Genomic DNA, 13,501 nt, shown 5'->3' on the forward strand with positions numbered 1-13,501 from the left:
AATAGGCAATTCTGTGGAAGTAAAGAGAAAAATATCTGTTTGTTCTCCACCCTCTCAATATGCACTTAGAAAACCAAATCCAGAAAAATATGCCCATCAGGGAATATGCAAGCACAGAAAAAGATTGCATTTTAAGCCAATCAGGGCTTAAAAAGAATTTATCCTTTAAGCCCAATCAGGGCTTAAAATGCAATGTCATCAAAACTTTAAAAATAGAATAAAACTTGTAGGAGAACTTGGACACTTGAAGGTGTTTTAGGAAAAAAGGTACCTACCAGAGTCAGTTTGTAACACTAGTGAATGTAGTATCTTTTGAAGGTGGATATCATTTAGGAATTTTATTCCATGTGTTTTAAATATATATTTAAAGTATACAGTGGTTGCCAGTGCTGGGACAGGGGGGAATGGGGAGTGACTGATAATTATGGGATTTCTTTTGGGGGTAATAAAAATGTTCTGGAATTAGAAAAAAAAAAAAAAATTTCCCTTACGTATTTACAAAAAACTGTAAATGCTCAAATTACATATAAAAATCTCATGGGCAATAGCTTAGGTAAAATTTCTCTCTCAAAGGATAAAAGTTCCATATTCATTAAAATCAATTTCTTAAGCTGTCTGAATTACTTTGGAGATAGCCTAAGAAATGGCTGAAGCCCAAATCTGTTTAAATGCCCAACAAGCCAGACCATAAAGAATATTTCCCTCTCCACCTTCTTTTAAAAATTATTTTTAGAAAAGTATAATAGCAGGTCTTACCCTATAGTAATAATGGTAAAAAAATTATAAAAAATGTGAATGAAAATGAACATACCCTCTTCAGTATAAGGTAAACAGGAGGAAGCAAGGGGAAAGAGTATTCCAAATATTCGAGCAAAAGCTAGTCATATTTTACATCTTCACATGTTTGAAACTGTGGATATAATTATGTTAGGACACTTACTAAAGCTGCCTTCTTAGTGCTATAACCAGTCAAACTTATAATAAAATGTTAACTTCCACAAGAAAAATGTATTGGTTTATTTTCCGAAGCTAAGTAATACAGTTAAAATTCTATCACGCACTCCACAGGATGTCCAATTTCTTTTAGTTTAGTGGAATTTTGTTAAAATGAACTTACTCTAAGAAATCACATGCCTAATCTGTAAGCCCCGGAAATTAAACATAGCTGACCCTGAGTTTAACTGTCATGAATAAGGTAAGTAAGAAGTTGCTTGAATGTAATGAAGAAAACAGAGAGACATTAGCACATACTACCTGCACATATCCTTTTTTCCTAAGCCAATTTGCATGTTATACTGTCTGATTCTGGTGGGCAGCAGAGAAATTAAATGAATTTTCTTTCACCGTAACAAGGGTAAGGAGAGTTGAAGGGTAATTGCTATTTGATGACTGAACAACAGAAATGTAACAGTCCTTCTCACCTACCAGGTGCAGCGCCAAAAATATACAATTAAAGACTCATTACAGAGTATGATAGCTACGTAGACAAAGATCAAAGAAATTTAATGTTCATAGATATTTTTAGCACAATATAACTGCAACCAAATCTAAAAAGAATCATTTTCTTTGGTCTTCATTGTGGATATCAAAAAAATTTTAGCAAGTCCAAATGTTTTTTGTCTCAGAATGTGATGTGTAATGGTAATTGTTTGAGTCTTCTCTGGTTTATTTTTATATTAATGTTTTAAAATCCTTTCCCCCTAAAACCAAGAAAGATACTGTGGAGATTATGGGTTCGTCTGTGTGCACATACATGCATCCTTAACCACAGTTGATTATTTAGTTTTTTTTCCACTTATCATATGTTTTTAATTGGCAAATTAAAACTATATATTTATGGTGTATATGATGTTTTGATATATGTATACATTGGGAAATGGCTAAATCAAGCTAATTAACATATGCCTTACCTCACATACTTATTTTTTTGTTGTTGTGAGAACACTTAAAATCTACTCTTAGCAATTTTCAAGTACGCAACATACTGTTATTAACTGTTACCACCACGATGTACACAGTATCTCTTGAACTTATTCCTCCCACTAACTGAAATTTTGCATCCTTTGACCAATACAAATATCTTAATATAACCATCTTTAATAAAATTTCTCAAAACATAATCACTTAACAATGAATATTCAAAATCCTTAATAACCCCACATTAAACAACCTGGAAATTTATAATGTCTTAATTGCTGAAATAACTTTTCCCTCCTTCAATGTAACAAGGCCTTTCTTTTCAACTGAAATAGTTAAAAGTCAAAACAACTAACAATTTAAATTAACAACATGGATTTTTCTTCATGTACAAACCTCCGTGAAAGAACACACACTGATAAGAGTAGCTTTACTGGTTGTAAAATCAAATAAATTACTTCATTTTACAGATGAAGAAACTAAAGAAGTTTAGTGACTTGTCTTAGGACACAGAGCTTCTTAACAGCAAAACCATGATTAGAACACAGCACTCCTCAATTCTTACATACCTTCCATTAAACTATATTATGAACAACTAATATAAAAACCATCAATTAGTGGCTACAAGTTTAGTTATTTTCCTTTTATGAATAAATATTAGATAAAAGTTAAAATATATAAAAAATATCACCAATGGATATATTTAGAAATGAGAGCAACACCAGTGAAGTATATGTTTCTGTCTTTTTATAATAATTATTCATTTGGGTTCCATCATCAAGGCAAGGGAAATTTTAGATAATAAAAACTTTGGAGATGTCCAAAAAATATACTTTTTTTCTGTTTTCCACGTACCAATGAAAAAAATATTTGCTTGTTCAGCATAGATAGCACAGCCCTATCATACTGCAATTCATTACTATGGGATGTAGACATATCAATGAAAGGCAGATCTATAAATATTCACTTCAAAAAAATGTAGTAATTATTAGTTGACATTTGGCCTGACATAAAATACTGTACAAGTATTAGGAAGCATCTGGAAAAAAATGAAGCTACTTGTCTTTAAATTGGTAATAACGGTCCTCGGTTAGCCCTACTTTCTTCTTTACTCAATACGAATGATGTGGTCAGCCATTTTCAGGTTGCTTCCTACAGACTTCCTTGACTTCATTATCCCTTTGTGCATTGCCTTGTTCACTTTGATTGCACTGAATTTTCAATAAATCCAGTGACCTTGTTTTGCCAGACCAGTCAAGTTCCTCTATCAATTCATGTCTCCAAATGCAGTGAAACCTGAACTAAGGTATTAGCAATGGAAATGTAAAGGCTACGTAAGAGATACCACAAATGAAAAAATGGGCAAATGTGATGAACAAAGAGTGTCAAAGATGACTTCAAATCATACACGAAAGGATTAGAGCCAAAACCTTGAACGGAGAGATGAACCCTCTAAGACAAAGAATATACTGAGGGTTATTTTTAAAAAAATAGTTAAATACTACTATGTGATCTCACATCTGTTGTGAGCTCACAGATTAAAAAACCCAGCATCATGCTGACATATACCTGCACAGTATGTGTCCAGCATGGTGCTTATATTTCCATAGTACTATTTGATAATTCATATTTATCTAGCATCCTTCATAGTAATGTTTCAGAAATTTCATCACATATTTGAAAAATCAATCTGTATATGCAATCTGTTCTTGCTTCTAAAAATGAACTCCTCTATAGCTATCTGTTCTTAACTTGTATTACTCCAATTTTCCAAGCTCATTTGAAAGAGCTGGGAAATGAAGTAAGGTGAATACTTGAATCAAACTATGGTCATCAGAAAATTAAGATATGTGATTTCAACATGTAAATAATTATAATCAGTAAACAATACAAAATAGCAGAAACAAAAATTAATGAAAAGCCCACATAATAATATCTCGTCACAGCACATCCTGTATTCTATTCCCAGGAGAAAGTAATGATGAGCAAATAAACTGACAGAGAAGTTTTTTAAAGTATAAAGTATGTCATAAGGTCAGAGAATACCGCCAGCTCAATGTCTCATACCACTTACATTTAAAGTATTATGCCATTTTAATCGATGCTCGTAATGCTAGCCTCAAAGGCAGTACAAAATTCTTAAGCATTTTCTACATCAAAGAAAAATTCATTAATGCTTAATACAGTTTTAGTGCTGGATCCATTTCAGGGTATTCTTATTCTTTGACAAATATTAATTCACACATGGAAATTTATGATAACTCAATTTTTTAAAAAATCTGTTTAACTATAGCACTCCTGTCTTCAATACATTTTGATGAATGAATGCTGAATGCACCAATTTAACAAATGATCTCCAGGAAACTCTCTTGGAAACTGGTATAAAGGGAAGGATGGTACCACACAGAAAATCTAGAGCAGTACCCAGTACTCGGGCAGTATTCTCCAAAAGAGACAGAATTGGAGTTGTCCTGCATATTTTCAATAATACTGAACACTGCAAGACAGACCTAACAAATAGGAATAGGACGGGGTAGATTCTGGGTGTCTGAAGGCTTGAGATTTATAGTCATATGGGAGGCCAATAAACTATGTCACCTGAAGCTGATTTAGTCTTTTAAAGTACACTATAACATTATGCTGTCTTCTATATTCTGCCTTCATAGATTCTATCTCAACAGAAGATTTTCAGGTTTAAACTGCCTGATGTGAGAGGCTATACAATTATGGCTTTGCTGACCAGGTGGGAAATCTCCCCAAATTAGCTGTCCATTACCTACCACCAGTCGAACAGCTGGGGTCATAGAGCAAATATTGTTATCTAGTGCACATGGATCTTCTTTCAATCAACCACACAGAATACCTGCACTCCAGGTGCTAGCTGGCATCTTAATTGTGGATTGTCAGCTATCCAGCTTCTATCAAAAGTCCAGCTGAGATGACAGATACTCCAAGGGGGGAACCTCAAGCACATTTCTCAAGTACACCTTGGTAGCAGGTTACATTACTGGAAAGCTACATACCAGTATTATTACTCCTGGTCTTTGTAGAAACATCATAACCTTGATTTTTTTTTTTAAATCATGGCCCTATGCAGGAAATGGACATTCATAGAAATCCTCTGTACTGTACAAAAAACTATCAAGGACTCGCCCTACTGTGTTGTTCAATATCTCTCATTTAAAGAACCACAAAATAAAATCTTCTGAGTGCCAAATCAGGAAGAATGTCCTTCCTAAAAAAACAGATGCACTGGCATTCATCAGTTAACAGCTATGTCTCTTAATACTTTTGCTTACCCTCCACCCCACCCCTTGCGTACAAGGAAACTTGGAACTACACAAGTCATTAGCTGGTCTTGTCCTAGGCTTTTTGAAAAGTACCACCTTCCCTCCATATTTACTTGGAGGTTGCATTTTTACCCTCATCTTAATAGTAATGGGATATCTACATCTCTTATTATAGCTACAATTGCTTTAGTAATAGTCCTACAATAATAAAAGAAGTATATTAAAACTCTAGTAAGTGCTCAAGACATTTATTTAAATTAATTTATGTAACTCAAAATATTTCAAATGACACATATTTATAAGGATTTCTTCCCAAAACTAATTTTAAATATATAGACAATGCAATAAAATGTATATAAAATGTTTTAAAATGGAAGGAAGTTAGCCTTCTCTTAAGAAATCCATGGACGACTGGGCGCGGTGGCTCACGCCTGTAATCCTAGCACTCTGGGAGGCCGAGGCAGGCCGATTGTTTGAGCTCAGGAGTTCGAGACCAGCCTGAGCAAGAGCGAGACCCCGTCTCTACTAAAAATAGAAAGAAATTAATCGGACAACTAAAAAATATATAGAAAAAATTAGCCGGGCACAGTGGCACATGCCTGTAGTCCCAGCTACTCAGGAGGCTGAGGCAGAAGGATAGCTTGAGCCCAGGAGTTTGAGGTTGCTGTGAGCTAGGCTAATGGCACGGCACTCTAGCTCGGGAAACACAGTGAGACTCTGTCTCAAAAAAAAAAAAAAGAAATCCATGGAATTAGTGGGTCTAGACTCTGCTGCTAGATTTTGATATACCTTTATAACTATATATCCAGCTATACATTTCTAATTATTTTAGATGATTATTATATAAAAATTGGCTAATTTAAAACCCATCATTTAAATGAGAAAATGCATTGCCTTGGTGGAGCTTACATATGTCATGTAGTAATAAAATAAATGCCAACACAAGAGCCACTATTTATCTTAATGCCTGTAATAATTTCTCCGACTAAAACAATACTTCAAAAACTTGGGTCACTATTTGCTGTGCCTAATTCTTTTTAAATAGAATATAGGACACATAGATCTAGTTTGCTACTATTATGAGATACAACATCGGATATGCCTTAAGTCAAAATTTTGTTTTGAAGCTAATAATAGATGATTAAAAATTCAAGGTCACTTAATATTTATGGTACCAACTTATTCACATGAGCTTAGATATAGTTGATATTAATTCAAATTGTTGACCATAATTTTAACAGAAGGCATATAAATTGACATAACTGCAATGAATTTACTATTTTCTCTTCTATGTATAAACGTACTAGAGTTATTCTATTTAATAAAATGATTTATGCATTTGAAAGTTAAAGCTAACAAATTCAAACTATCGATATTAAAAAACCTGCTTTAGTAACACTGCTCATAATGCTGTTTTATGAGATGTGCTCACAATTTTAAATCCTATTCACATATCTACATTGTAAAAAAATTGTCCTTATTATTCCATTCTTCATAGATAGTCCCCTGCAAAATGCTCTAAGAGTATTGATCTGCACCTACTCTTATATTAACTTTCTAAGTAGTGCTGGCTGCTTTGCCAAGCTTTTAATAAGTTTAATACAGGCTGTTTAAATAGTTATTAACAGCCATAATTCAGAAAGTGCTTTCTATTCCTAATTTGTATTGCTGTCGAGATGCAGCTATTTTCATTATGATGATTATGTTAAAATGCATATTAATACACTAGAAAAATGTTTAAATCTAAAGTGAAATAAGAGAGTATCAAGTAAAAGCAAACATTCCAGAGTAATACAAATAAGTGTACATTTACAAACTCTAAAAGATATTTTATCTGTTTTCACCTGCCTGGAAACATTCACTGAGGAAGTTATTATCACAGGAAGTGAACACAGACACTTTGCCTTGAGTTTGGAAGATAACTAGATTCCAAGCAAATAGTTTCCTAGTGGGATAAAATACCCCTAAAACTGTGAGGCAATTTCAGCAACAACTCTGAAAAGAATTCTACACCATCACAACTCTGTGATACTATTCTTCAAAGCAGTATTTGCTGTTTTTGTCATGTGCTAAGAAGAAACCTTAGTGACAATGATTTATTGCTGCACATTTCTTTGGATCTTCATAAAATGTATTGCCAAATACCTATACATCTTGTAATGGGTTGGCTGGGAATAAAATTGTTCAAACTCATTGGTCATTTCTCAGCAGGCACTGCTTTCTTTCATAAACTTTAGAAAAGGAATAGAAATAAAAATCTGTAAATAACGTAGTTCTCATTCTAAATCACACACACCATGGTATGTGCAAAGTCTAATGCAATTTGTGATGGCAAGATTGGGATTTATTTTAAAAACGCATGGATATTCAGGGTGTTAAACAAGAGTTGTAAACATTCAATTCTGTTAATTCATCATGTGACTGTAAAAAAGACTAATGTGTAAAGCATGCTATGTTGTCTGCAAGCTTATGAATATAATTCAAATCAAATTAACAGGTTTCATTCCGATGTGGAGGAAGTTAACGTCATTCTTTTTCTGATTACATCTAAAAATGCATGGCCACAAAATAGTGCCAGATTAATGCAAATTCATTTTCACTGCTGGAAAAGCATAGGTTGTTACTGATGGTGGGTCAATACCCACATCAAATCATACATTATTGTATATAAAAATCACACTTTACCAGCCATCATGAAACAAATAAGAGGGCAAGAGGGTCTCTTCTCCAGAGAAGACTAAAACCTAAATGAGAAAGGCAGGCATACATACATGAAACTATTATAGAGCATAACCAGATACAGGTAAACGTATACAGTAAAAAATCAACGTTGAGGGAAGGTATAGTAAAGGAGCGATTTGGGATATGACCAGTTAATGATGGTTTATAAAAGGCATTTTTAAATATTTGCCTTCAGCAGAAAATAATAAAATGACTTTCTTAGTGCCTTTATCATCTGAGTGATTAAATACCATATGAATTTGAAATTCATGACTCTCATTTAATATTCCGAAATGACCGTGCTTTGAGAATGTTTAGTAAGGCTATTAGTATGTATATGTATGTGGGTGCACTTATCTATTTTGTATTTTACTAGGGTAAGAACAAAAAGAATATTTTTTTAGAAACCAGTTATAACTCTGGTAAGGAGGGAAATTGGCCATGAAAGGGCAAATGTCCAGGTTCTAATGAACAGCAAGTTTGAAAAATAGTAATGTAACAGAGTTTTAGAAACTTTTTTCTTCAAAATTAAAAGAAATTATAAATATTTGGGGTTGGGTAAGTATATTTATAAATACAAGAAAATAATGGAATGTTAGGAAATCTTCTAGCCTTATGGAGGAACATTTTTCTCGCTCTCCAAAATAATTTCTAAAACACTAATCTTCCAGTTCCAATAGCAAAGGTAATAGGATTGAAACTAAGCAAAACAGAATATAGAACACAGAGGTTTAGAACTGGAAGGCTTCAATCTTATTTATATCATTTACGTATGAAGAAACTGAGACCCAAAGAGGTCCACTGACTGAACCAAGATCACTACAGAGAGTGAGTGATCAAAAATTAGAAATTAGATCTCATAACTCGCATTCCAGTGTGACTTTATCATAACAGAATTTAGTACTACAGAAAATTTTGCTTTATAAAGGTAACAGGGCCAACAAAATTTCATTTCATTAATGATGATAATTCTACATTTTATTTTTCAGACATTGTGTAATATTAATAGTTATGTGTTCCCTAGACAGAATTTAGCTTATTTGTGCTATTTCAATGGTTTTGTGGATAATTTTCCTTTGCATAATTGTAGTAGGTTGAATAGTATCTGCCCAGAACCTCAGAATATGACCTTATTTGAAAATAGGGTCTTTGTAGATATAATTAAGGTAAGGTTCGAGATAACATTATACAGTACTGGATTAGGATGGGCCCTAAATCCAACTAGAATGTCCTTATAAGAGATGGAAGGACACAGAGACATAGAGAAGGCCAAATGACTACAGAGGGAGAGATCAGAATCACGCTGCCACAAGCCAATGAATGCCAGAAGCTGGAAGAGGCAGGGAAAAATCCTTCCCTAGAGCCTTTGGAGGGAGTTCTCCGGTATCATCTTAATTTCGGACTTCTGACTGCCTGAACTGTGAGAGAATAAATTTTTGTTGTTTTCAGCCACCCAGTTTGTGGTAATTGTTATGCAAACCCTAGGAAACTAAAACAATAATATTCCATGATTCCTGTTTTATTTCAGGATTTTCAGGAATTCTTTTTCTGCTACATAAGACACTATGCATTAGAAGTGATTTATCTGGGGGGAGGGGGGGCAAGGGCAACATACATAACCTAAACATCTGTACCCCTATAATATGCTGAAATAAAAAAAAAAGAAGTGATTTATCCATCTACAGCCCATTTTTCTCTATTTTTTGTGTAACTTCCTTCTTACATAAATTATTCTCATTCTTGGATTTATCCTTGTATTGGTTTCCTCCATTTATGATCTTTTATTATTGTTTCACTGCTTTCATTTACTTATTTGTTTCTCTCCAGTAGAAAGGCTAATTAGTTGTTTGCTATGTTGGTTTGGTTGCTTATTTGTTGGTTTCTCTGAGGGTCAAGCCTTTTGAAAATAGAAGGTGGTTAGAGAGCAAAATGTTATGGCTTATGGTGGGTTTAAATCTGGTAGAAACAGAAGGTGTAGTTTATACTATGGAATGGTTATAGCCATTTCCAAGGAATAAAAGGGTTTTTTTAAATAAAAAATATTTAGAAACTCTGTATTAGTAAAATTAAATAAATTTCTGCAGATTTCTAAAAGCTTTTTTAAACACTAATATTCACAAGTTCTCAAGAAGGGAGCAGCAGGAGGTGAGGGGAGCGAGCATCAAGGGTATTTACAGCAGCTGCCCCCCCCATCACCTCCTGAGCTCCACCTCTCACTCTTCCCCCACAACCCCATGGAAAAATTGTCTTCCATGAAACCAGTCCTGGGTGCCAAAAAGGTTGGGGATCACTAGCGGTCCTAGAATATTTCTATTAGCACAACAATTCTGAGGAAGAAATATGCCCCACATTACCCTTTCCTCAGTATGATTTTCCCCAGGACAGGTAACCTTTCTCAATGGTGTTTCAGAATTTTTTTAGGACTATGCAGACTTGAATTTTCAAAAATGTCATAATTTAAATCATAGGTTTATATGATGCTCTATCCATTTGTGTTTTTCAAGAATGCCATTTACAATTTCTTTGCTTTCCAGGGGAAGAAAAGTTTATGCCTCACAAACCTTAAGCAATAATTGGTATTAAGTTTTCATAAGGGCTGGCAAAGAGAGGCCATTTTCTGATAGTTTCCCTGACAGTATTGATTACTGGCAATGGTCCACTTAAGGGATTTTCTGTTTTTTTGCACCCTGTTTTCATAATCCAATTAAGACAAATGATGTTCTTCTCTTCTACCTGACTAAATATGTATATAATATTCATACATATAATATATAATGGATATAATATACTCATTCAAAAACAGATATGTATTTTTTCTTTCCTCTAAAGTAAAAAAAAACTAGCACATTGAAAGATAACATCTTTAGTCTCTGTGTAACTGAGGTCTTACTTTAATGGTCAATTATTTAAAGGTCTCACATAATATAATGTACACTAAAATGTATTATTACAACTATGATATAACATGTTAGTATTATATAGAGAAAAGAAAAAATTTATGCTGGATAATTAAAACTTTTAATTCTCAAGGACATAAAACGAAAGCTTTTTTTCTTTTCTTTTTTTTTTTTTTTGAGACAGAGTCACACTCTCTTGCCTGGGCTAGAGTGCTGTGGCGTCAGCCTAGCTCACAGCAACCTCAAACTCCTGGGCTCAAGCGATCCTCCTGCCTCAGCCTCCCAAGTAGCTGGGACTACAGGTGTGTGCCACAATGCCCAGCTAATTTTTTCTATTTTTTTAGTAGAGACAGGATCTTGTTCTTGCTCAGAGCTGGTCTCAAACTCCTGAGCTCAAGCAATCCTCCCACCTCAGCCTCCCAGAGTGCTAGGATTACAGGCATGAGCCATCTGGCCCAGCTACCTTTTTCAAATATACTTAGGAAAAAAAAATCACACAGGAAAGATTCTGCAAAACCATTTTAATAAAACATTAGAATAAATTTCCGCTAAACTTACTGCTTCATATTCCTATGACTTTTTGTTTGCCTAAGCTCTAAAAGAAATACCCTGTTATACATAAAACACAATGTGTTACTAAATATGCCAGCCTCAATTCACCACCACATCAAACTTACAGAAAGTCTGGCATCGAGGTACCATGCAACTAAATTGTAATTTAATCCAAATATCAAATCATATTTGAAATAATCATTCAACTTTACCATATTTTAAGAAAAGTACTCAAAGATGACCCTGCAAAAATGAAGTATTTATTTAAACACAGTGTGATCTTAATTTTAAGAAAACATAAACCTGTGGTAATAAGAGGAAATCATACAAGAAGTGCTTGAGCATTTGAATTCGTAAATTACTATCTTTAGCACATTTGAATCAATTACTGTATTTAGCAAGAGATAACAATATGACTATACTAAGCTAAATCCAAACATGGAAGATAAGTCTAATGTTAAAACAAGTTAACATTTTTTTTGTTTTTGTCTCTTAGCTGGCTCCCTGACTGCAACTAGTTTCTCCTAATATGTAGGTATTTCAGAAAAAGAAGCCCCCACACTTCTTTAAAAAGAAGTTAAATAATAAATTTTGACTTTTTCTGTAGTCTTTCTCCCCCAAAATCATCCATCCTAGAGTGTTTCCATTATTTTGATGGTAAATGCTATAGAGTCCAGTCAATTTGTCCATCGCCATCTCCCTCTGAGCTTCAAATATAGTTAGAAAAACAGAACAGTTCAAAGCAGTTGGAAAAGCAGCGAGTTGCCAAAGGATGCCAGTTGAGACTTTTTGTTGAAAAGTCCTACTTCCTAAAAGTCAACAGGTCAAAATTACTCACAGCTGGAGGCAAGGGCCTTCAGAAAATGAAAGGATGCTTTTGCTTCCTCAATCAGTGGCTCGAAAGTGCTCCTGATCCACAGTGGAATAGATGTGGCCCTCAATGGTCAAATAATTAATCGCTTCCTTGATGGCTTTGATGTTCAGGCTGCTGAGCTGGGTCTGGAGCTCCTGGATGCTCTTCCCTTCCTGTTGAGGACACTCGTGAATCAAACGCAGCACTTTCTTCCGGATGAGGCGGAGGCAACTCTCGTGAGAATCCCCGACGTCATCCATTTGCGATGGGGCCGAAGGCACACTTTCCCCAGCGGTCTCCTGATGGGCTTTATCCAGCATCATGTGTGCATTGACCGTTTCCAGGATATGTACGGTGAACTCATTCATGTCCTCCAAGACACGGATTTTCAATACCTCGAGACTCTTTGCTCCCATGGAATATTTAAGGAAGCCAAACGCTTTAGCATATACTCCGACTGGTAGCGGAGTGGTATGCTTGGCTTTAACTCTGCCAAGCAAATGCCGGGCCTCGATTGGCTTCGAGGTCATATCATCGATTTTGTAAAGAATGCTGTTTCGAGCCCTCTCTGCCCGTCTGATTATCCCCACAATGGAGACCTGGGAAACTACAACTCCCCTAATCTTGAACACGTTGTCAACCAGAGTAGAGGTGAGCAGCTGGTTTACACAACAAGGTATAATTTCCTGAATTCGGGCCCCGAGTCTGGGGGATTTAGTAACTAGAGCTACACTTCCCTCAGACGGTTGGTCACTGCCTCCACTAGCTCCACCCTGAGCAGACATGCTGCCATAGCTTCCGAACCCACTCTTACTCATCTTACGGATAGCTGAGGCACAGAAGGAGGTGGCGTTCGGCTCTCGTCAGGGAGCTCCACACACTGGCTTTGAGCTCGACTGCCGGCTACCACAGAATGCTCGCGTGCTTAATGACGCAAGCAGCTTCACGCTACCAGTGTAGCCAATGAGCTACCAGACTGCAACTGCCTCTAGCCAATCAGGGCCTGTCGGACTCTCGCCTGATCCCAGAAGTCTCTGGGGGTGTGCCAGCGGTTGCTACATTTTTAAAAGCCCCACGAGTAATTTCGAGCCTTTCCCGGTACGTTTATAAAAATGCATTTTTATTAGTCCGACCCCCTTCATTTCTGAATGCTGTAACTTCTCAAGTTTGAGAGGAATAAAATCATGGAGCCAATATACTTGTTTCAGAAATAAATATATAATAATTATCTGAATACACAAATAGATTTCCAGGTAAATGTGGTTATTTAA

The 13,501-nt window shown here is 35.2% G+C and overlaps 2 protein-coding genes across 2 annotated transcripts in view; both read right to left on the bottom strand.

The window, feature by feature from the left end:
* Positions 1-13,501, bottom strand: part of DIAPH2 (diaphanous-related formin 2) — a 914,924-nt gene that overhangs the window by 704,380 nt on the left and 197,043 nt on the right. The window lies entirely within an intron of this gene.
* On the bottom strand, positions 12,263-13,048 carry RPA4 (replication protein A4, 30kDa). The gene has a single exon (XM_012650023.1). The coding sequence runs from the start codon at positions 13,046-13,048 to the stop codon at positions 12,263-12,265; it is 786 nt and encodes a 261-aa protein (XP_012505477.1).

Source organism: Propithecus coquereli, unplaced genomic scaffold (assembly GCF_000956105.1).
Source record: "Propithecus coquereli isolate 6110/MARCELLA unplaced genomic scaffold, Pcoq_1.0 Scaffold31, whole genome shotgun sequence".
Lineage (NCBI taxonomy): Eukaryota > Metazoa > Chordata > Mammalia > Primates > Indriidae > Propithecus > Propithecus coquereli.

Excerpts from the sequence above, each read along its gene's own strand:
- RPA4 (XM_012650023.1), bottom strand. The coding sequence starts at position 13,048 with ATGAGTAAGAGTGGGTTCGGAAGCTATGGCAGCATGTCTGCTCAGGGT.